Raw genomic sequence first — 25,817 nt, forward strand, 5'->3', positions numbered from 1 at the left:
GCCCATGAGTGAAGGAGTGCAGTCTGTCCACAGCAGGAGGGGACGGCGCACGTTTTTCTACCTCTAAAACAGTGCACAGACCCCAGAGTGAGGTCACTTCTACTCAGCCCACAGCTGACCCTGCTCATCCACTCAAACAGAGTGGTCTGACAGTCGGAGCAGAGTGGTTTACACACATGTCTTCATTGTTAACTTATAGCTTATTTAATGTTGCATTGCAGCAGTCAGGAATGAATGATCGACAGCGCAGCTATTGAAAAAACAGAATCTCATCTCTGGTGCTTCAGCTAATGGTTTAAATTGGACAGTGACTTAAAGCTCTTAGACCTAAATGAGATTTATTTGATGGCATGAGTAGAGAGGTCAGGCAGTGCACTGTAAATATACCCTGGGAACACCTAAATCAAGCCTAAAGAGGACTGACGTGGGATACTTGTGGAATCAAAAGGGCTGGATGTCAGCACATTGTGTAGAGTTTTATGGTGAAATACAGTCAAATAATATTGTAATGTTTCACTTTATGATTATGATATTTGACCCTGTCATGGTTCAGGTCAAATCATAATGTTAATAATAGCTGTGTTATTACCTGTACCCTGGTATTGGCTGACGGACACTGTTCACTGAAAACATGGCCTCGCTGCATCTGGGCTTTTCCTGCTGTAAAAATGTTGCAAAAGACAATGACTGAAGTGCAGCTTGGAAACGTTATGTGACCTGACAATCCACAGCTGTCATCCCTGAACCACAAAACAGAGTTTTAGAAATGTAATAAAGAAAAAAGTGCCATGCCATGTGCTATATTTGATTATATTTTAACGACTTTCTAACACTTTTTTAGGAAAACATTGTTTGCTTTAATTTAATTAGATGCTAAAAACTTACAAAAAAATAAAATAAAATAAAGCTATTTTAGGGAATAGAGCATATTGTTCCAGTTTGTGCCTCTCACTAAGCACCAGTTTAACATTTGACATTTTTAACATTTGTTTTGCTGATTACATTTCTGGGGACCCCTAGAAGAAACACAAAATGAAGACTTTAAATGAAGCCGTGACATAATTTCTAGTCATCTTGTGGGTTTATCTGGTTGTTTTGTGCCTTTTTGCTCCATTTCCATCATCTTTTGGTCATGTTTTGCCTCCTGCCTGTCTTATCCATCCACGGATAAAGCTACAATAAAGTATTCATGCTGCTCTGTGTCATGAAAAACAAACTGATTTGCATATAAGTCAATGCTTTTATAACTGTAACGGCTTTTCAAACCCTTATAGGGTGTATTCATCGTCTTATTTATCGTTAATAAAACCAAAAGCCTTGCTCTGTGACTGTGATGATGGAGAAAAACAAAGCAAAGCAGGTGAATCCATGACAGGCTGAGTCTGGGACTAATAGAGGCTGATTATCCCTGGTTGCACAAAGAAGAAAAGCAAGAGGCAGCTTCGTTGCCATGGCAACTGATATCCATTTTTATCCTTCATCAGAAAGGCGGGACAGAGACATAAAGACAAAACTAAGACGAGATAATGATTCCTTCCTTTGGCATTTTCTATGTTTTTGTTTTTGGCTGCTAGAATTGATAAAATAGTCAATGTTTGAGTTTTAATAGATGAAATTAATTAATAGCGTATTACACCGTCAGCCGATGTTCTCCTCCTGTAGAGCAAAGCCTGACGTTTAAAAACGGTAACGTTTAAATAAATAAAGACTTTAGATATAAAAGGAAGCACTCACGATTTATGTTGTTGTTCTGCGTCACCTACAACAACACGGAAGTGGTTGGGCGGTATTATCTTGTTTTACTCCGTCGTCTTTGGTTGGTTAAAAACAACATTTCCCACAAGTCTTTGCCAGTGAACTCGCCACCAAAATGTCAGCGCCCTAGAAGCTCACGCACCGGGCTTTTTAAAGGATTATTTACTTTAACGATTCATATGTCGTACCGTCGTGACAGTCCAGCAATCGTCCGCTAATGTGGCAATAACATGAACTTCATGTAGAGGTAGTTAGCGTTATTTCACAGTTAGCTAGGTAACGCTAGCTAACCTTAGTCTATCCTTCCTTACGTACTGTTTAACGTTATGTCACTAGCATAACGACAACATGTCGTTTTCTCTTGTCAAACGGTGTGAAGCACCGTTATTAAGACGTGTGTTACAGTTTAAAATGTACAAAAGGAAAATGCTAAACTACAACACGACCTACACACTGCTGAGACATCGCTGGATGAAATGTTTGCCTGTTTTCTGCAGCAGCCTCAGGACGATCAGCACACAAACACACAAGGTAAGGTGATGCGTTCAAGTTACTGTTGCTAGTTACTAGTTAAGTTACTGTTATCTGCATCACTGTCATTTTGTATGATATCCTTTAAAACTCTGTAACAATTAAATACTTGTTTCAAAGAAAATATAGACAAGGAGTCAAACAGTTGGGATGCAGGTTAAAACTACTTTGTTAAATTATTGCTTTAATTTAGATGTAGACAGAATAACTCTGTAATCCACCTTACAGAAGTTGCCAAAGTACTACAACGTCTGTTCTTGAAGGGGTGTCAGTAATTTGCAGGTTCCTTTCCTTTTGTTTTTAAGGAAACCATTGACTTGTCCCAGTTTCCTGTGGACAGAATCAGGAATTTTTGCATCATTGCCCACATTGACCATGGAAAAAGCACTTTGGCTGACAGGCTGCTGGAAATGACGGGTATGTCTCCTCATCATCAAGCTGTGTTCCTCTCTTTATTCTTACTTTTTAAAAGACTCTATAAAGAAATGTTGGTTGTGTCATGTCATGATTGAAATACACACCCACACACAGTGTCAAACACTGTATCACTGTTGACTTTCTCCTGTACTAATTTAACTACATTATATTTAAGTGTGTGTAATAACTACAACTAAGATGAGGTTTTAAGATAAATGTCCCAAATAAACAGGAGCCATAGCAAAGACTGAGAAGAACAAACAAGTGTTGGACAAGCTTCAGGTGGAGCGAGAGAGGGGGATTACAGTAAAGGCTCAGACAGCCTCACTGTTCTACAACCACCAGGGACAGCAGTACCTCCTGAACCTCATCGACACACCTGTAAGTTATCACCTGAAAGTGATAAAAAAATGTGTCATGGTATTTGAAGATTTGATTTAACACTGCAACTCTTAAAATTAGCGCTGTGATAGACTAGCGACCTGTCCAGGGTGTGTAATGTACGAAACTCCCCACTTTCCTCGTGATCTGTGAACAAGCTCAAACAATGATTGAATTCAAACACAGTGATTATATAGATAATCATTCTACAGTGAATACAGTTGTAGCATATAAAGAAATCAACTTAACAGAAGAATGGCATGCAACAATTGTATCTCTCATCTTTAAATCCCATCTTTTGTTTTTGCTCTCTCTCCAGGGTCACGTTGACTTTAGTTATGAAGTTTCTCGATCAATTTCTGCTTGTCAGGGCGTCCTGTTGATCATTGATGCCAATCAGGTACAACGCACACTGCACATTTATAGCTCCCAGTTTTCTTTATTGAATTATTGTGGATTATAGGCGGTGTTTATCTTAATGCTTATAATTTATATCATTTTCTTGGCATGTAAAGGGAATTCAAGCGCAGACTGTGGCTAATTTCTACCTGGCTTTTGAAGCTCAGTTGTCAATTATCCCTGTCATCAACAAGGTATTGTCATACATGCCTCTGTTTTGGTTTCATCATTCTAAGTGACTACATGCTGCATGTGATTCTAACCTTACGCGATCTCTGTCAGATTGATCTGAAAAATGCTGATCCAGAGACAGTGGAGTCACAGATTGAAAAGGTGTTTGATATTCCACGTGAGGAATGCATCAGGGTGAGCTGGAGAATATCAAAGTATATTAAATAAGAATATTGTAACTTTGTGAATAATGTCTCTTCCTGTCTTGTCTCATCTTTTTCAGATTTCTGCGAAACTTGGAACAAACGTCGAACAGGTTCTCCAAGCAGTGGTGAACAGGATTCCACCGTAAGAAAGCTTTCATTTCTCCTATGAAACTTTTTTGGCATAAAAAAAAAAAAAAGTGTTTTAAAACTTTTTTTACTGTTGTGTTTTCAGGCCAATGGCACACATTAATGACCCATTTAAAGCCCTGGTGTTCGACTCAAATTTTGACCATTACAGAGGAGTTGTGGCCAACATCGCTGTGTTTGGAGGTCGGGTAAAAAAAGGGGACAAGATTGTGTCAGCACATCTTGGCAAAACGTATGAGGTCAATGAGCTGGGCCTTCTCCGGCCAGATGAGCACCCGACACAGAAACTGTACGTGGTATTCTTCCTCCTCGCCTGTCAGTTTTCTATTTGATGTTGTCAGTCTAGATCCAATATCAGGCTGAAATTATTAGTTATAAATCTGCAGATATTTTGATTGTTGAACAAACCTTCCATGCACTTACAGCTTCTGAGATGACTCAGAAATGAACCGTGCAGCCATCTAATCAGCCAGCCTCCTGTGTCTTCAGTGTGTTTGTGAAAAGCTTTGGTCCACACAGTGGAATTTATCCAAGTGTCCATGTCCAAGGTTTGACTCTTCTGAGGTGGACTGTCGTTTAGGTTTGCAGGCCAGGTCGGCTACATAATAGCGGGGATGAAGGATGTGAAGGAAGCCCAGATTGGTGACACACTCTACCTCCAGCAGCAGCCAGTGGAGGCCCTTCCAGGCTTTAAACCTGCTAAAGCAATGGTGTTTGCTGGTAAGAAATGTTCTTATCTGCTGTTGCATTTTGCTGTCAGATAAAATTATATCCACATTTAGAATAGAACCTGAAATAAATTTTGTGCCTGAAATATTCCAGCATCGCTGGACATGCATGCAAATATAAAACCGCTTCAGTGCTTGTTGTGTTTCACTAGCTAGTACAGAAAGTGCAGTCCCTGCTTCCCAAATGAAGGCAGCTATTTATTGCTGATGTGCATTCTGTCTTGTTTTTTTTCTGTCCCTCAGGCATGTATCCGATGGACCAGTCAGAATACCCAGGCCTTCGCAGTGCCATTGAGAGGCTGACCCTGAATGACTCGAGTGTCACAGTGCAGAGAGACAGCAGTCTGGCCCTTGGAGCAGGCTGGAGGTCACAATGTTTGCTTTGAATTTTTGAATTTGAGTCTAAAATGACTCATTGCATATACTGTATCCCCCAAAAAATGTATTTGAAAGACAGTAGTGCAGCCACAATAGATTAGACCCCCTTTAGAAGTCTCTAGATATTTTTCAAGACGTTTTCTGTTGCACAGAAGTTAGACATTTACTCCTAACCACTCACCACACATAATTTAGGAAACATTTCTGTGCCAACCTGGACAACTTAGAATTTGATTTATTTGTAATCAACAACTTTCTTCGGGATATACTGCATGTTGCCAAAATAGACAAGTAAGAGTTTATTCATCACCACGGGTCATATTTCGAGTCCAGATGATGTAAATTTGATCCTGTTAGTGGCAGTGATTTAGATCATTTGGATGTATGGCACTGTTCTGCAATTGCAGTGAGTCTTGAACTCTTTCCAAACAGGCTCTTTGTAATTAAAAGCATGAATATCAATTATGAGAGTTGAGTAAACCTGTGAACCCTCATATCCCCATCTAGACTTGGCTTCCTGGGTCTTCTCCATATGGAGGTGTTCAATCAGAGGCTTGAGCAGGAATACAATGCCTCTGTTATTGTGACTGCGCCAACCGTGCCCTACAAAGCGGTCCTCTCCTCAGCCAAACTCATCAAGGTGAGAGCCATTTCCTGCTCGTTTGTCTTCTGGTTTTACAGTTGAACTGGGCTCATGCAACAGGTTCAGCAAAAAGAAAGTTTCCACTCACTTTGAAACTGATGATAAATGTTGAGTCTGTCTTTCAGTGAAATGACACACAATCTGCAAAATCCGCATAATAAAGGAATAACAGAACTGTAAATGCAGACATTTAGAAACCTAACAGTTATCTTTGAAACATACGTTCTTTGATTGGTTAGCATAATGTTCTCTCTAGCTCTTTACCAGTTTCATTTGCAGCCTTAAGGTTTTATTGGTTGTTGTTGTTACAGGAACACAGCAGTGAGGAGATAACCATCGTGAACCCGGCTCAGTTCCCAGACAAATCGGTTGTGTCAAAGTATTTGGAGCCCATGGTCCTGGGAACCATTCTGACTCCAGACACTTACATTGGCAAGATTATGACTCTCTGCCTGGTAAGAGGAAGAAATGAAATGAATGAAAACATATACACTACTGTATATGGGCCAAGTTTGTAGTTCGCTTATGTATCTTTAACATCTGTATCCGCCTTGTGAATGATTTAAACTGTAGACTTTTTTCTGAGTCAGACAGGGATGCTATCTCTAAAACCACCACTAAACTGGCCTAATTCTCGAGCCTGTCGGTAAAATAGTTTGACAGGAGTTATCGTAGTGCATCCATTCCTTTCACTCTTTCCAGATTTGTCTGGAGACAAAGAGAAAAAGGATCTGTAATAAAACAAAGCCATGTGCGTTGTTTCCTTTTTTCTGGTTTTGCTTGTTTGCTGATAGCAGTAGTGTCTCCAATCTGTCACTGTCCAGTAATTTGTTGATTAACTCGACTAATTAACATCATATCGTTGTTTTCCTGAAGAACCGCAGAGCCACCCAGAAGAACATGGTGTACATAGATGACCATCGTGTTATGATGAAGTACCTCTTCCCTTTAAATGAAATAGTTGTGGATTTCTATGACCTCCTCAAATCGCTGTCATCTGGATACGCCAGGTAAAACTAGGAAGGTGCTGACTTAATACATACAACACTTTGCCTTTTTGTTTTTTATTGCTCTTAATCTTTAAGTGTTTAATCTAAAGAATCTTAACTGTAAAAGTGAACTTTACTATATTAGGTGTGACCTGTGAACAAATACTCACAAGCTAAGAAATGTAATCTTTCTTTTATTCAGCTTTCCTCTGGCTGTTAGATAAAGTCTTTAATAAAACCCTGTCTGACTTTCACTGGCTCCATGCACTCAGGTGACTGTCATTTTCATTTTATCTTCCATAGCTTTGATTATGAGAATGCAGGCTACCAGGCTGCTGATTTGATAAAGATGGATATTCTGCTGAATGGGCAACCTGTAGAAGAGCTCACCACAATTGTGCACAGGTAAGTGCCAAGAAATGGCTCAATTCAGATGTTACAAAGTAAAACTGTTGGAGCTGGTTTAATTATCCACGTCAGGGGGTGTAAATCTGACGTCTCAACAGTCTCAACAACCTAATAATTATCATTGCTGTCACGTAATAGGAATTGCTGATTTTTACATAATTCCAAGGTCATGTGGTCCTTCATTACCAGAGTCATTTTTCTAAGCCTGTCGACCATGAAATGTATTCCACGAGCCAGGACCCAGCAGCCAGGATAACATTAAAATATGGCCTCTTGGCAGCCAGTGTTAACATTATCTATTACAGTGACTTCACAAACTGGACAAGGACTTCATTCCACTTGTGACAAGGACAGTAGAGAAACTTGAGAGGCGAAAAGTGATGACGCACAGCAGATCTGTGTTTAATTTACTTACAGTGGCAAGAAAGAGGATGTGAACCTTTTGGAATTAACTGATCTTCATCTAAGTCAAGAGTTTTAACAAATATGATGTGCCTAAAATATTAACACACAATAAATTCTGACCTTTTATTGAGAACAACCATAAAAACCTCATAGGATGTATGTGAACCCTTGGAATAATGACTGGAGTCAGGGGTAGCATAGTCTTGTTAAGGAAATTAGTTTGGAGGTGTGGACTAGAGCTAGACAAACTGAAACCACTGAAACATTTTTAGTTTGCTCTGCACAAGAAGACTGTGCTTATGTGAACCAAACCAGAAGGCAAAGAAATTCACCAGTCTACATTTAGACAAACTTGACTTAGACATAGATCAGGACCAATACACATCTGGGAATGCCTCCTAAGCTCACTTAATGACAAATAATATCTTGTTCATTCTATCAAAACTCAAATGGGAAAGGCAAAGTTGTGGTCTTGTAGGGATTTATCTCACTGCACACAGGCTTTCCTTAAAACCTTAATTTATTTTTTATTCTCATATATGTGCTTTCATTACAGGGACCGTGCGTACAGTACAGGTAAAGCCATGTGTGAGAAACTCCAAGACTCGATACCGAGGCAGATGTTTGAGATTGCCGTACAGGCAGCTATTGGTAGTAAGGTCATCGCAAGAGAGACGTGAGTAATATCTGCACTGAGCAGTGAGACAATACACTGTATATAATATGTTCTTTCAATTGTCCTTGTGTATGAAATGAGACTAATAGATGAACGTTGTGTGACATGACAGTTTTGTCCTCTTTCAGAATTAAGGCCTACAGAAAAAATGTTCTTGCTAAATGTGTAAGTAAAGGTTTTTCTTAACTTTACTTTTAAAAGTCTGTAAGACTATGTGCAGTTTATGTACTGCACACTCTAGCATTTATTATAATAATTTTTGTCTTGGTAGTATGGAGGTGACATAACGCGGAAGATGAAGCTGCTAAAGAAACAAGCAGAGGGTAAGAAGAAGATGAGGCGCATCGGCAACGTGGAAGTTCCTAAAGACGCCTTCATCAATGTCCTAAAGAGGAAAGACAAATAGACTGCAATCACATTAGTCTATTGTTACTGTATATAATATTATAATTATAACATGTAACAGGTCTTTGGTATTCAAAGGCCCTAGTAAATTTTCTCTGAATAAAGTGGTTATTAGTGCTGCAAACTGTTTAGATAATTGTGAAGATTTGTAGTATTTAGTATTTAATTAAAAACTAAATTTTATATATATATATATATATATATATATGCACTGCACATTGGCTCGGACCTTTAAAAGAAACTGAAAACACTAATCACTTGCAGACATCTGTGCTGCTGATGTACACTACATACCAGGTGTGTGGGATAATCGGTACCCAACACTTCTTTTGTGAAGTTTCCCCAGTAGATGGCAGCAGCAGCTCAAATGCACAACAACAGAATTGAATTCTATTCTCAGCTAATTTCTAATCAGAACCTCATCAGCCTCAGGACCCATAAATGTCAGGTTTCAATAATAGAAAACTCCAGACTGTTAAACATGTCCTATGGCCAGAACTTTGAGAGGCTTGATGAACATGTATTGTTGTCCCTGTGGGCTGCACTAGGCACTTGGCAATTTAAACATATCTGATTCAAGGGACTATCTGGTATTTAGATGCAGTAAAAGAGAGGAGTACATAGTGCAGAGTATGGTAGGTTTTATTGTCTTGTGAGAACACTTGGGGTTGAAATGTACAGACTCAAAAGTTTAGGATTCTCATTTTTCCTAACTCTTCAAAGTCTGACAGTATGAATGACCCTGAATATGTTTTTATATTCAAGATTCAAAAAACTTTTTTAATCCCAGAGGGAGGTTGTTTTGCCTTATTACAGTTGTTCTTAACACAGACAGAAAGAAAGGGAACCACAACCAGAAAACAACAACACAAATACAGAATAACATCAATACAGAACACTCAATATATATATATATATAAATATGAACAGCAGAATATGTGAGATGGATGAGAATATATGAATGAAAGTGGGTCAATAATTATAGTCCAGGATAGAATGAAATCCTGGAAATATATGATATAAATAATCATAATGATCTCCTGTGGAGTTCTGTGAAGCACCTAATGTTGATCAGTCTCTGGCTGAACGTGCTCCTCTGTCCAGCAGCCCACTGTGCAGTGGGTGGGAGGGATGGTCCAGGATTGAGAGGGGTTTGGACAGCATCCTCCTCTCAGCTACAACATGTAGAGGGTCCAGCTACACCCTGAGAACAGAGCCAGCTCTCCTGATCAGTTTGTTATTATTGTAATTGTGTTGAACGTTGTGTTTTTACACTATACTCTTCAATATAGAGTATATTTTATACTACGCTCTTCTTTGCATACATGCAATTTCCTATAGTCTAATTAACAAACAGCACACATGGTTTCTGGGTAAGGTAGATTTAAAAGTGGCACCATGTCCACAGCTGGGACATTTCACAGAACAATCCTTCTGATTATGGTCCATTGGATATTAAACAGTAAATGTCCAACTCAGCCTGAACTCAGCCTGTTGTTTACATTCACAATATGGGGAAAAAGCGTATTGGTGTTGTTTGGTTCTACGTCACACCCGTAGTTCCATGCTGTCAATGCGGAAGCGGCTGTGAATAGCAGCGGCGCTAACTGGTATTTGTTAGTGTTTTCAAATTTGTAACTCAAAGGCAGTTTACAATTTAATACCGACACACGTAGCTTTGTAAAATGTTGTTCGGCAGTGCGTCTATTTGAAATGCATTATCTTGTGTGTTGTTTATCTTCTGCATTTGGATAAATTGTGTGGAAAGCGTCACGTCGGTTGCTAGCTAGCAAGTGTACTTCACTCATTCCTTAAAGTGTTCGTCAACCAGCAAAATGAAAGTACGTTCGTCCGTTTTTGCGTCGTTTATTTTGATATTTGAAGTGATTGGCTTTGCCCTCTTTCTGCGGGGATTTTTTCCGGTACCTGTCAAGTCTTCTTTTTCATCCAAGAGCAAGCTGTCGGATCTGCCAGCGGAGCCGCTGACAGGTGAGTTTACAGCATCATCCGCCTCCTGCGTTTATGAGCCAGTATCTGCCTTTACTGCTAAAACTGATAAAATGTGAATTTGCATTACAGGGAGCTCTCCAAATTCGTCTCGCATCCCCCAACCCCTGTTCAAAAGAGTGGTAATAATGTTAGTGGACGCACTGCGGGAGGACTTTGTGTTTGGACCCAGTGGTCGCATGTATATGCCATACACCAGACACCTGGTGGAGAGAGGCTCATCACACAGCTTCGTGGCCAAGGCCAGACCTCCAACAGTCACCATGCCCAGGATTAAGGTGAGGAGTCACTCAGGTGGAGGTTCAAATGAGAACTCGCTCATCATGCCTGTGAAATGTGGATCATCCTGCTCATGACAGGTTTCTGTTAGGATTTCTAGTTTGGTGCTAATATTTATGGTAAAATCATTTAATGCACAGAGTCAGCCTATTAAGATCAATTTTTTCATTTAAATAGGCTGATTTTATACTGTACTGTTTTGGATTTTATACTGTAATTAATAAAGGATAATACAAAAACAAAAGATATTTTAACAATTTAATCAGCACGTGAATCTTATCTAAATTATCTGACTCTAAGTCTGAAACTTCAGTGATTAACCTTCACAAAAATAACTACCATTTGCTACTCAATCAGTGTTAAACTAAAGCAACTATGAGTTTATTTTTCCTGAAATTTACATATGTATATGCACTGATCATGTACTGTATGCCCTCTCAGTCATTAAAACATCTTAATATAAGTTCATGTGCGGTAAACCAGTAATTTGTAATAAACCAATAACATCACTGCACAAAATCCTGTCAATACTGTGTTATCCTGGTATCCTTTATTACATGTTTTTTTATACAAGGATGTGACAATTTTTTCATATTATGACTTAAAAAAAAAAAAGATGACATAACATAGTGCTGTGAGTAATTGTTAAAGGCAAAACTTTAAACATTAGTCTAAACAAGGATTTTCCCTGTTTTACATAATTAGAAGTTGATTATATTTGGATTACTACTACTTCTTCTTGCGCTCTGAGAAAAATTTAGTTCCTTTTTTTCTATTATGCCAACCGAAAAATCCCTGTAAGAACTGGCAATAACCATGTAAGAGGAAAATGCTTGACACATTTTGAAACGGGTGCTAATTTCTCAGCCTGTAACTGCAAATAGTGTTACGTGGCAAAATTTGGAAAGTCTGAAACCTTGGTGTATGTCACATTTGGATGGTGTGTCTTGCTGATGAGAGTATTTTCGGATGAGAGGGAGGTGTGCCTTGTGTGACAGTTGGTTCTGCTGAACTACAACAACATTGTGGGCAGAGCGGGAAAGAGTCAGTGTGCTGTTTTTGATGGTGCTGAGAGATTTTGCAAAGGGACTGATTTTCTAGAAAAAAAAAGAGCAGCTCAGTCTGGGTCATGCTGAGCTTGTGGGAAGACAAATAACTGAAGCTGTCAGGTGAAGCAGAATATTCAGCATCACTGTCAGAGGGCAGAAAAAGGCAGCATTCATGCTTTAGCAGTGGTGGGAGGAATAGGGATGTGCTGACAGCATTCAAGCTGTTGTAAAGACAGAAGAATATTGGAGCCAAAACTCAGCCCAGGAGAGCCCTGCTGCTGAAAATACTCAGTGTGGACACAATCCTGCTCAATGATTTTTGATAGATCTATTCAGACAGGTGGACTGGGAGCCATGAGAGTGCAGACTCAGCAGCCCTCAGGTCAGCAAGAGCAGCAACAAGCATGTGTTGGTCGACAGTGTCAAAGACCTGACAGTAGTCAGTCACTATGAATGCTGGGACAAGGGGGAGCTCCTCTAGAGGAGAAACAGCAACAACCTGCAGCAGCCGCACTAACGAATATCTTTCTGATACCTGAGTCATCAGATCAGGTTCACTGTAGCTAAAAGTTATTTTCATGATGAATTTTGAATTTAGCCAATACTATATCTGTATAAAGTTCACCAGAACACAAAGCAATGTATTAAAATGCATCATTGATAATTAAATGAATAAAATGCCATATGTTAACTAAATGTATGCAAGAACAAAAGCTTTAATATTAATCTGTTCCTCTTAATTAATGTTTGTCCATAAATTGTCAAAAATTTCTTAATGCTCAAGGTGATATCATAAATTTATTTTTTATTTATTTATTTATTTTTATTAGCACTCCACTTAAAGATACACTGCCCATCCAAAAAAAAGTCCCACACTCTAATATTTCATTGGACCAGCTTTGATTACAGCACGCATTCACCGTAGCATTGTTTCGAAAGGGTTCTGCAATGTCACGACATGTATTTTCACCCAGAGTTGCATTACTTTTTCTCCAAGATCTTGTATTGATAATGGGAGAGTGGGGCCACTGCATAAAGTTTTCTCCAGCACATCCCAAAGATTCTCAATGAGGTTAAGGTCTGGACTCTGTGGTGACCAAGCAATGTGGTAAAATGATCTGTCATGCTCCCTGAACTCTGTCACTATTTGATCCTGATGAATCTCGACATTAACATCTTGTTTAGCTTAGTTAAATCCAGGTGGTGACTTTTTTTTTTTTTTTTGGAAGTGCAGTGTATTTGTAACCGTAAAGTTTCTGTTTATGTAATTAAATTTCTGCTACATATTATTAGGTATTAGGTATGACACTAATGCACTATTTCATCAATTTAACCAATGTTTCAGTCTAGCTACAGTAGCTGTTGTTCCTTTGGGGAATGAATGTACTTACTGTAAATTACTTTGTGACACAGTGTCGCCCAAATGAAATGAATAACTTAATTCAGACATATTAAGAGAAGTAGTCACCTCTTTCAAATCAGTATTTAGTAGATGCATCTTTAGCAGCAGTTTCAGTATTGAGGGATAAATACTCACTACAGGCACTCTAAATGTGTTTAAGTGTTTGCAATGTGTGGTTGAAGGCTTTCTTGAGGAGCATTAACTGAAGAGTTGATGATGATTGTCACGAGATGGAACAGGTCAGTGATGATGTGGAGGAGGGATGATGGGATAGAGCTGAGCTGGATTGAGGTGGCCTTGCGGGGAGACAGATGTTCCACCATAATCCAGGGGTTTAGAGACAGACTCAGTGATTGGGGTGGGGGGTGGGGGTGGGTGGGGTGGGGGGGGGGGGGGTTGAAGGGGTGGCAGGGAGTGAAGGGAAGACAGCAGGCAGGAATGGAAAGAAAATTTAAAAATACAATTTTTCTGATTTATAAGTAATTCAGAATATGAAAGGTTTGTGTTGCAGGAGATGTATACAGTACAGTATATGCACAAGGAGGAGAGATGGCACTTCCTCAGTCTTCCGGTAGCTTGTAAGCTTGATTTGCAGGCCTGGTGAGAGTACATAAGTACATCTATATAATCTCTATAGGAGGGGTAGTTAATCACTTTTAGGGGGGTGGGTAGTTACAGTATATTTGTAGGGGCTTTACTGCATATTCTTATTCATCTGTTGACTAACCTCTCCTAAATAAAATAATGAATGATTGGTAATTGATTTTCGAACCAGCGTCATGACTTATTTAAAATTGAAGCACTTCTATAAACTAGATAAACACAGTCTACTGTAATGAAATCCCACAGGACATCCACTGAATTAGTTGGCACGCTGTTACACTGCAGCTGGCACCTCACTAAAACAAGCATATGATCAAAGCTGTGAGTCAGCACATCACTTCACGTGAACTAAATACACATGTCTTGAAGTAACTCTGACTTTCTCTTATCCATTAAGCTTTATTAACACCAGTTTTAAGATTTAATTTGTCTCTAGCATCATTGAGGTTTGCTGATACACCAGTAGAGGGCATTACAGACCTGCTGTCACTTTCTGCCCACTATCACTGCATTGCACCCAATTAACTGGTATGACACAGCCAACTAACCTAAATCATAATCTCTCTGTAGCACAGCCATTAATTTAAGCACACATTAGACTGAACACTCTCTCCACTGTATCTAATAAAATTAGAAACCTCATGTAGATGTATAGCACAGCTGGATTACAAGCCTTACTTTCTGTTGATACACCATTAGGTTTTAGTATATGTGTTTTCTGTGTATTTTTTTATTTGGCCAGGCAGAAAACAGTAGTTATGCTGAAAACACCACCTTTCTGGGTCTTCCCACAAAATTTAATGACTGCAATTTACAGGGTGTTTCTAACCATGACAGGAAGAGAAAAGTAGTTGGTTTTCCTCTCCAGTTCTGTATTCACATGTGGCCAGTTGGGCCTCACTCTCAAACTGGCACAGCAGTCAGTGGACATTACTGAGGTGCATGATTTAGACAATGAAGTCAGTAAATCATAACAGCAGCAACAGTAGCAATACACAGTGGGCGTCTGTAAGGCTTGTATCTGCCCGGGTAGTAAGAAAACAGCACACCAAGTGCATAATTGGTCCACTAAATTACCATCTATAGGTGTTATCCGGTACTGAAAAGACTGAGCATATTTTCAAGATAATGGCAGACGTCTTCTTTTCAGTAGTCAGTCTAAAGTAAGGTCTGAAAAGGAAAAATCTTTTGCCAGACTCAAAGACTGGAAGTCACAGCCCCTTCCGTCTGTGTTTTGGCACCTTTACAAGTTTTCGACAGTGTGCCAGAGAGTGTCTCTATACCCCATTGATATTGTATGTGACGTTTAAGCAGTGGCACATCCCAAGCCTAGACGCATACTGTGGGCCAGTAATTGGTATGTTGATGAGTCATTGATTCTTTTGGGCAGCTCCTTGATGTGTTCTTGCATCTGGAGAAATGTGAAGATTTAGTTTTTTATTAGATTATTATTTGTTTCTTATTGCATAACAGCAAACTCTTTTATCATTGTTGAAAGAAAAAGCTCTTCTCTTCATCCAAACCACTGGTTTCATTAGTCAGACCGTCTCTAATAACAGGCTGGGGACCTCAGTGAAACTGAACAGGCAGAAAGAGAGGACTGCTTTTGAAGCGGAACCAACCATCTTGTCCTGAAACAAGCATCTGCCCTGGCATGTGGAAAACAATGGCAAGGAAGGAAGGAAGTAAATAATTGAGCTCAGGAACAAAGCTCAAAGACGGGGCTCAAAAGTTCAGCTTCAGTCAGAGAGATACCTGTGAATAAAAACTGATGTTGTTCAGACATAACGTTGCCATACAAGAAGCCTCACATTCATTAAAAAGATCCCAGTCCTGGGTATATTGGAAATGTGAGAGGGAAAAAAAAAGATTTGTGGTTTGTGACAGTTCGTAAAGCCTTCCTACCCCTTATTGTGGGGGTGTGACATCTTTAGTTTATTGCTGTTTCTCTCTTGTGCCTGTGAAGTATCTGCAGACTTGCTATAGAACAGCTAAAGTGATGCTCACACAGTAACCACACACCGACTGCTTCAAATGGTTTTCAAGCAAAAAGCACAGCCACATTAAACCTGATAAAATGAACAAAATAGCAACATGTGAACTGAAAAACAGGGTGATCTAACACCAATGACATCAGTGATAAAAGTGAGAAATTAGTGTTTTAAGAGGTGATTTAAAAAGAGGACTTTGAATTTGCCAGGCCAGCTCCCTTGACAGGTTCCTCTAACACCTGAGCCCTCTGGTCACTTCAAATTTTTGCCTGGAGTTTCGAGCGTCCCCGAGGATCTCTGGCTATGCTCCAGGTAGCTCACAGGGAGTTTAAATAACAGTGTTTCCTGTCAGCATCTGCAATCTCATGTCTCCTTCAGTGCATAAAGACAAGGCCTTTGTAGTTGCCCCTCGACGATGCACCAGACTCTCTCCTGACTTCCAAAATAGTCTGTGTTTTCCTTGTCTGTCAAATGGAGGCCAGCGTTGTTATATTTCAGCTTCCATGATGAAATCAGTAGAAACTGTACAAATATCATCTGTGTACCTGAATCAGCTTTCACTTCCCATTTGTGGCAGCAAGATTGGCTTGGGCACGTGGGAATTAGTTTGGTTTCTAATGCCAGATGACTGTCAGATAAAAACAAAGTGATTAATTTGGTATGTTTTGTCTTTAGAGGTTATTAATATGTGACAGCACTTTATCCTAGATACTAAACTGCAGCACAAATCTTAATTAGCTGGATTAATATGACAAAACTGTACGGTTGTATAACACCATTAAAAGACAATTATTATTCGAAGGACAGTAACAAAAACATATCCCTCCCCAGGCTCTTACCACTGGCAGTATCCCAGGCTTCATTGACGTGGTAATGAACCTAAATTCTCCTGCATTGCTGGAAGACAACCTTATTTGGCAGGCCAAGACAGCTGGGAAGCGGATAGTCTTCTACGGAGATGACACCTGGGTGCGCCTCTTCCCCAAACACTTCATGGAGTATGATGGCACAACCTCCTTTTTCGTATCTGACTACACTGAGGTTTGTACGAGCCGAACGACTGGGGTATGACACATATGAGGGATGTATTTCTCTGCTTCTATCAATTAAGCATTGAAGCATGTGAGAGCTAATTAGTAAACTGTATGTTCTGTTGCGTTACGTAAGGTTACAGTTTGACAGAAACATGACGAAGCTTAAAGTTTTGTAGTGTCACTGCTTGCAGCTAACATGTCAAATTAATATAGAATGATTTAGAAATGTGGTACACATTGTATCGTATACTAGGTAACTCTAATGCTCATGGTGCAGTATTAATTATTGAATGAAATGAATTAATTTATATATATCATTTTAATCACATCATTCAACAATATAATGTACACACAGGTTCCTCAGATTCACTAGACTGCTGCTGCTTTCTATTAACTTATATTGTATCATATACCATAAACCAATACATATATACAGCAAAGATTCTACTCTACATAATGGTTAATTAAGCATTGGTCTGTGTATGTATTCTGTGTAATATGCTTTAGATTATGATTGGACATGAGTCAGTTGTTGCATTACCTACGAGACCAAATCATGTGCATTAAAGGGATGAAGACAGCTGATCAGTCAGGGAGGCACAGAGCTGAGAGCACACAAAAACCGCTCATCAATTAGCTCGGTATGCCATAGCTACAAATGCACAGTGGGACTGTATGCAATCTGCTTTTGTTTATACTGGCATACTGGTGCTGCTGATTTGTAAGCCCTTTACCTGAAAAGCCGGATGAAGGTAAATATCTGACAGGAAAATATTTGCCCGATGCTAATCAGACAGTCGTCAGACTCAGTCACAGCTTTGGGTAAAGCTCCCTTCAGCTTAGTTTTAATTTGCGCTTGGGGGGAATTTTGATTAATATCATCTGAAATTGATCGTCATTGAAATCCTGGCTATCAGTGAATGTGTATCTCGTTTCCATCTAGGTTGACAACAATGTGACCCGTCATTTAGATAGCACCCTTAAAAGAGATGACTGGGACATTTTAATCCTCCACTACCTAGGCCTGGACCACATTGGTCATATCAGCGGACCCCACAGTACACTGATCCAACCCAAACTGCTGGAGATGGACGACATCCTGAAGAAGATTCACAGTGCCCTCGTTTTAAAGGTATTTACTTTAGTTTAGCGACGATTAAGTCATTTGGCATTTTTTCTTTTTTTGGATATTGTGAAGTTTTTTGTATATGAAGGTTTAAAGTTGCACTAGTGAATATTTTAGTGTGACATGGGTCAATCATAGAAACAAACCCACAACAACCAGCCTCTGCAGCTGCCCTCAGATTGAAAGAATCTTTTAGTGTCATTCATCTCTTTGTTTAGGTTTTATGTTGCTAGCAGTACTGTTTTGATTCAGTCCCAACCAGCTGGCAGCAAACAACTGTTTTCAGTGAAAAATCTCTTATCCACCAATGTAAGGCCAGTACAGTGCTTATGTTAGCACTCCTGCCTCACAGCTAAGGGGTTTGTCTTTTCTGTGTGGGGTTGTTGTCCATAAGCCTACATGGGTTTACTCTGGTTACTCCTGTTTCGTCACATACTCTTAAAAACATGCAATTGGTGACTCTAAATTGCCCATAGGCAGTGAATGTTTTTTTTTTTTTCTTTCTGTGAAGTCCACGGCCTCATCTCAACTCTCTTGTGGATGGCTGGACGCATATTAATACTCCATGATGCTCCTGAATTCAATACAATTTCCTTGAAATTATAACTTTTGTAATAGGACAAATGCGTTACCCTAAGAAAGTTTCCAGAGTAGTTAAATAGTTTTCTTTGTCTTCTTTATGTGATTGCAAACTGATATCATTATCCTGGGCTTTCTGAAATTATGATTCATATTATATCATACATACTTTTTGACATTGTTACATGCAAAGTTATGTCAATTTATAACAATAATATACATATGTGTACAGTATGTGTGATATTCAGCTTGTAGTGGATCCAAAAATAATAAATGCAGCTTTAAAATAGTTTTGACATGAATAATACAAATACAGTAGGCAGATATTTTAAAAGAAGAGAGAGCTTCTCAAAACATTCCCAGTGTCATCCTCTGTGAAACAATATCGAAAAGACTATAATACTTAATTTTATTATCAAAACATTGGGGAATTGTTTTCTTTCAGTCCTTCCTGCGTGGGACGAAGCTACACAAGAATGGCAGCCCATGCAGTGAAAACGATTATATATTGATATAATTACAGAATGGGGCTAAAACGTGAACCTGTCTGTTGTTAACTCACTGTATTTGGAGAAACTGGCTCGGCTTTTAAGTTTCAAATCAAGCTAATTACCCTCATTTGTTCTGTGTGACTGGGCTACAGCTTAATTTAATTGTTACTTGTCAACATCTGTTTCCCTCCATTAAAACCCAACCTTCCACTTCAAATTTAGTAATAGCAATCTTTTCACGTTTAAAGTATTTTGAATGTCATCATAACAGTGAGTAATGTCACAATGTACTCAATAAATGAAATAGCAAATGTGAAGTTTTGATCAATAGTTAATAATTTAATATGATGCTATCAGGGACTTGTGAGCAGTAGTCATTTAATTACACAGATAATTTGTACTGTTTCTAGCAGTTATTATGTTATCTGTTGCAGCGGCCCCAGAGATTTAATAAACTGTTAAGCCTTCCTGTTATCTTTAATTTTGTCTTTGATCAGCGCGCAGGTCTTGAGGTCCCGTTTTCTCTGTGCATTCTGACAGCTGTGAATGCATATTGTCTTTGTGCCGCGTGTGTCGTTAGTGGGCATTGTCTCGCTGTCATTCAGCTGTGTAGCTTGTATTTAGATTGTCAAGTCATGTCTATGCGACAACCTACCTATCCAAGTGTTTCACCACATTCCCAAAAGTTGTTAAACCTGTCTCTCCAGAATTTTGGTGTCATCTGTGTTTGTAGCCAATGGCACTTCTGGATGCCATTGCTCCCAGAAAGCTCTTGAAATGTGTTGGAAAGCCTCGGCTTCAGTCACATTAGTGAAAGCGGTGACTGCTCTTTTCTGTAGCTGCAGCATGACCTAAATATAGACATAGCCCAGTGGGTTCCTGCAGAGTATCTCAGAAGCTTCTACAAAACAATTATGTTTTCTCTGATCAGCACATGCACTTAACATGTTGGGCGGTTCTAATCTCTTAATGTCAGGCTGCTTGACTGTACATGTAATGTAGGAGTGGTTTGCTACTTGTATTAGGGACAAAGAAAGGCTCTACTTTTTATCCATTACTTTTAACTGTTACAAAGTATAAATAATATATTTAATAAGTTATTTAAACCATTTATTCACTGTTTTTTTTAACTAACTATTTTACCAGTTTCACATACTCTCAATTGCAACAAGTGGTGTTACTTGTTGTTACTAAAGATGGCGGGCAATTTACCAGTTCTTCTAAATTTATTTGAAGAGCAGCATCTCACAAATTTGTGATCCTATTTGGTTGTTTATTTTCCTCCTTAGCACAAATATTTGGAAGTTTTGTTTTTCTTTTACTCCAACTGGGATTTCTCATTTTTTAGTTGGGTTTAGTTGAGTTAATTAGTTGAACTGTTCACATACCCCCTGCGGTACTATCACTGATTTACCAGAATAATGTTGCAAAGTAAAAGCCACAAAAAACATTTAGCTTGTTTTTATTCTGGCTCACTCACGGAGAACATGAGCTACCATCTGATTCAGCATGGTACCTTGGGTATTAGTTTAAAAAAAAGTGTTTCTTATGATGTGTAAAAAAAAAAAAAAACTCTCCCTAAAGACAGTTGTGTGGTGCTTCATACTGAAGAACAGCAGTAAACTCAGAGGTGTTCAGCACTGGTCCTGGGATATTGTCAGTCTCTTGTGTCCAGCGCCATTTATAATAAGCATTCAGAAGTTAAAATCTAGGACAGAGATGCCGAGTGCATAACAAATACTATAGGTCAGCTGCATAGTGGCATAGTTTGGCTTTTAGCTGCAGTGTTTGCTCATTGTATTCATCATGTTGTTGTGCCACGTTTTGCTGATACCAGCTTTATCTGTGTGCTTATTTAAATAAAGTCATCTTAAATGAAACTAACATTTTGTCTGACTTAGATTTTAAACAAAGCAGAATTCATCTCAGCCATTCAGGAACCACTGCCTTCCCTCTAAAGTGCTGTCTATTAATCCAGACCTAGGATCCAATTTTCAGTCTTTAATAAAACATGACGTCTGTGATCTTTTAACTTTATGTGGGATACAACACTGAAAGTGAGTAGTCTTTAGAGCATTGTAATGTGTAGAAGGATTTGGCTTTTGTTTTGTTAACATCTGTAGTCATGTTTTTAAATCAGGCCCCGCTGCCATGACTCATAAGGCATCCCTGTTGAATTCATAGTCAGTGGAAGGTTCTCTGGAGTTTAGTTTAAAGGGAATCACTTAGGGAAACCTGATCAAAGTCTGACATCCTCAACAAATGATTCATCCTCTGTATTTGTTTTCTCCCTTTACTGAATCTTATTTAGTCTGGAGATCAGAACAGAACTGTGGCAGGACGTATTTGTCATGACTTACTTTACAAAAGTTTTCTAAACTGAATATATATATATATATATATATATATATATATATATATATATATATATATATATATATATATATACACATATATGTATGTATGTTTTGTTTGGGTTGTTCACACAGGAAGCATTTTGTGCCAGGATTAAATTATTTATACATTAGAGTTTTCCTCCCATTTCAGCATTTACAGTGGAAGTCCATTAACCCTATTGTTTGCCTCTCTCAGGAAGCAGAGGGAACCTTGCCGTACCTGCTGGTGTTGTGTGGAGATCACGGCATGTCAGAGACAGGCAGCCACGGAGGCTCTTCAGAGCCAGAAGTCAGCACACCCCTGGTGCTCATAAGTCCAGCCTTCAAGAGAAAAGGTAAATTGCTTAGTGTTGCTTAAAGATGCCTAGGACAGGAATTCTGTTTAGTGGAGACTGGTGGTCTCAGTTAGTGTCCTTCATCTGCTACAGCTGCATTCTGTCAACACACAGACTCGTGAACAAGATTGTAGCGTGTTGAGTTTTTCTTTTTATATTTGAACTATTTGGTGTCCTACTCTACTGGTCCGCAGCAGAGAATGTGGTTTATTCATGACAGATAATTATAAATCTAATTACAGAAATTGTTACAGACAGGGGTTTTTGGAGGACCCAATTATGTCAGACGCAAGGAGGTTTGAACGAAAAAGGTTTTAATAGAAACTCTAGCACAGGAACATGGCAAAAGACGAAGTAATCAAAACCCGAAATGCAAAAACCAGAACAGAACAGAACAGGAAACGTTACTGGAGAAAAAAGTAACGCAAAAAAACAACCGAGACAAAGATACAACAGAAAACCACTGCTTTGGTGCAGGCACAAAACTCACAAGACAAAAAGTAAAGTCCATAATCCAAGTGGAGAAACAATCGAACTAAGAGACAAATACAAGACTGACTGGCAAACTGGCAACATGGTGTGAACTGAGGGGAGCTTATGAAGGGGAGACTGGTCCACAAGTGAAACTGATCTGGTGACCGAGGTGAGTAAACAGAGGGAGTAAACAGGTGGAGCTGATCATGATAATTGTGAGAGGGAGACAGAAAAAATAAACTAACAGGGGCAAGGCCAGGCAGGAATCGTAACAGAAATAAACTGAACTTGTAGAGGAAACATTTTGTTCCATGCTCACACATAACTTCCCATTAATTTTAGTGTGAGGAACAGTGTCATCTGAAATAGTGCAAGTAGAAGCTCCTGAGCAGAACTTTATTTTGCAGTGATGAATGTGGTTGAGTGTGAACGTGTGATCGTGTTAATTGCTTCATTCTCAGCCAAGTCTATTTTGAGCTCTGTCCTTGCATAGATTAATTTTATTTATAGGCCATTCATGTTAATTACTAGTTTGCAGTTGTTCCTACAGAATTGGTGGTTTTACCAGCACTCGACACCTCCTGTGGTGCCACAAGCTTTATTGACTTTTTTCATCAAATGCAAAAAATTTACAAATCACTGAAGAGTTTGAAAGTACATGCCAAACTGTGTGTTCTCTTTAATGAAATACATCCAGAGCTACTTGAATAAACTCTACTACTCATTAACAAGGTGGTTTCATTAACATAGAAATGAAAAGAGGCTAACACAGTTTCTTTCTTTAAGAAGTTAAGTATGTTTTGCATCACCTCTTTAGGGCTGTTGTCTTAATGTGTTTGCAATAAAATATAAAATCTACAGACATACAATACAAACATAGCCTTGAAAAGTTGGCTTCAAAGTATTTGTCTGTGACATTAAAAATTCATGACTAAAAGCACAATAAAGATTAATTATATGATATATTATTATAATTCCTGATTCAACCTTTGTAGAATACGACTGGTACAATCAATTATGTGATATCACTATTTCTAACTGAACCCTACCCCACTTCAAACCACTAAGAAGAGAAGTGCAGAAACCTCTTATGTGACATATCCACAAACCTGTTCTAACTTCAGCAGAAAATTTTCACGGAGGGTTCAATCACTTATGATAAAAAGGTAGGGGCTTTTCTATTCATAGATGTACATACTGTATGTTGACATGGAAATGTGTTCTATTTGATGCATCTGTGTGTGCAGTCAGCGGCTTCATCAGCAGGACTGGTTATTTTTAACATGGTGAAAAAGGGTCATTAGTAGGAAGCTTGACTGCCTGTTTGCATTACAACATCCTGCAGTGGATCCGAATTTATTACTGGATCTCCACCTGAGCTGCACTCTTTAATCTGAATGCATCATTGAGGAAAACAGCCCTCTTACCACAGATTGGTTAAACATTTACTCAACATTGCCGGGAGGGTCCGCAGAGGCAGTGCCACTTTAATCAGATGGTAAAGATAGAAGAAGCCACAAAGTCATTGTTTACCTCATTAGCTTTAGGAATCAAAACCAAGAAAAGCCACTGAATGGGTGGGCTGATAACTTTGCCTTAAAACCCACAGCAACGGTGGTGCAACCACATCAGCAACTGATACAGATATGTTTTGATACATTGATTAGCAAATTGACAATGTAATAACTGAAGTATAGTATCTATAATACACATTTCATATACTGTATGTGCCAGCATCAGCAAATGTGGTGTTAGCTGTGCTATAATCTAATTAAAAAAAAAAAAAAACATGTTATTGTGTCAGCTTTTAGTAAACTCAGAGCTGAGCAAATGTCTGGCTCTGTATAGCCCTATGAAGGATTTCCAAATGGATTTTATGATGGTATTTTAGAGATAATAATATCGAGCTAGATACTGTAATGCATGTATCATCAGCATTCAGTGTGTGTACACTTTAACTGAGTTATGACACATCTGTCAGGATGAGAGTTGCTTTGTTCAGTATAAGCACAAAGTAGATACTGTACTAAAGAGGTTTGGTTGGTTGTCACAGTATAGGCATGTTACAGCCAGCATTTGTAGACATTCATTGCCTAGTAACACATTTTAAACAGTCCTCATATGCTTAGTAGGCTCACAACATTACTTCATAGCTTTGAGCTTCCTACAGTCCTGTTGCAAATCCATATCTCTTTTACATAAAATGGATAATTCCCTGGTTTATTTCATTGTGTTGAATTACCAAATTAGCTCATAGCTCTGGGGTTTGTCACAGCCTTTAGTCTGCTGCTTTCTCACTTCCCAATACATGTAAAGCTGCATTGTTAATTTTTAGATTTATTGTAGTTCATTGTTTCAAGAGGCAGACAATTTTGGAAATGACTCCCACTCTCAGTTTGTTTTCTGGAAAGCTCCCTACAGGAAGTAAATTCTCAACGAAACGTGTTTGACAGGAGACAAGCTTTGAAAAATGAAACCCACAATTCACACGATAATGACTTCATTTTGTTTGTTTGTTTATTTATTTATTTAATTTGGTTGTTTTGCATGTTGTGACAACCCTCCCTGTGGACATACCCACAGGCTTTAACACAAGAGCAATTATGAAGGTTGTTAGTGCTGCCTTGGTGTTTAAATTCAGGCTTTCTACATCAGAAATCTAAATAAATATTGCACTATTCCAATCAACAAACAGGATGGCACTAATGCACTTTGCCTTGATAAATGAATTAAGTCACCGTGGAGAAAGATTGTGGATGCCACTTTTCATGAGCACAGTTTGACTGTGACTGGAGAGAAAAAGAAAAGCAGTGGCAATGAGATGTTGTAGCAGCTGTGATTGGAGTGATATTAAATATATTTTACATAATAAGCGAAAAGGCATGGGATATTCCAGTTATTTGGTAGTTTTGGGTTTATGACTTCAGGAAGAGGACCTGCTATTTCAGATGTATCTTAATAAGTGTTGTAAAATTCTTTGAGACAAACTCTTTTTTTTGTCAGCCTGAAAATTGAGCCATTTTCTCTTGACCATCCTGTAAATAATTTTTGTTTGGGAATTGATTTGAGGTAATAAAATTTGATGATCTTTGTTGCTATATATCTCCAATCAGCTACCACTGATTGATGAAACACAATTGTGAATCAACATTTGGTTAGTTTTTGAGGACATTTCCATTTTCTGTTACTGAGATCACTGATTTTTAAGTGAAAAACCATCAAACACACATTTATTGAATAAATAGATAAAGAACCTGATAGTTACTATAAACTATGGTCGAACAGAAAAGGCATCACTGACACACAGTTTGGTCACGTCAAGTGAAGTCACTGAAACACAAAAACAGAAAAAAAATGAGAAAGAAATGCTTTTAAACAATGTTTTACTGTTTCACCACCCCTTTTTTTCTGG

The 25,817-nt window shown here is 38.6% G+C and overlaps 2 protein-coding genes across 2 annotated transcripts in view; both read left to right on the forward strand.

The window, feature by feature from the left end:
* The first annotated feature begins 1,861 nt into the window (after positions 1-1,861).
* Positions 1,862-8,754, forward strand: guf1 (GUF1 homolog, GTPase). The gene is made up of 17 exons (XM_026357082.1): positions 1,862-2,286; positions 2,592-2,703; positions 2,936-3,084; positions 3,404-3,484; positions 3,600-3,677; positions 3,766-3,849; positions 3,938-4,002; positions 4,093-4,296; positions 4,588-4,727; positions 4,979-5,102; positions 5,621-5,753; positions 6,068-6,211; positions 6,633-6,766; positions 7,049-7,150; positions 8,115-8,234; positions 8,363-8,399; positions 8,506-8,754. Exons 1-17 carry the CDS (start codon positions 2,104-2,106, stop codon positions 8,638-8,640), a joined length of 2,025 nt encoding a protein of 674 aa, XP_026212867.1. The 5' UTR covers positions 1,862-2,103; the 3' UTR covers positions 8,641-8,754.
* Positions 8,755-10,214: 1,460 nt separating this feature from the next.
* pigg (phosphatidylinositol glycan anchor biosynthesis class G) overlaps positions 10,215-25,817 on the forward strand; it is a 59,137-nt gene continuing 43,534 nt past the window's right edge. Inside the window, exons 1-5 of the mRNA XM_026357815.1 lie at positions 10,215-10,628; positions 10,719-10,924; positions 16,802-17,011; positions 17,948-18,136; positions 21,793-21,931. Of these exons, the coding sequence (XP_026213600.1) occupies positions 10,475-10,628; positions 10,719-10,924; positions 16,802-17,011; positions 17,948-18,136; positions 21,793-21,931 (898 nt within the window). The 5' untranslated portion in view covers positions 10,215-10,474. The remainder of the gene's footprint in view (positions 10,629-10,718; positions 10,925-16,801; positions 17,012-17,947; positions 18,137-21,792; positions 21,932-25,817) is intronic.

Source organism: Anabas testudineus, chromosome 10, assembly GCF_900324465.2.
Source record: "Anabas testudineus chromosome 10, fAnaTes1.2, whole genome shotgun sequence".
In the NCBI taxonomy this organism is placed as follows: Eukaryota; Metazoa; Chordata; class Actinopteri; order Anabantiformes; family Anabantidae; genus Anabas; species Anabas testudineus.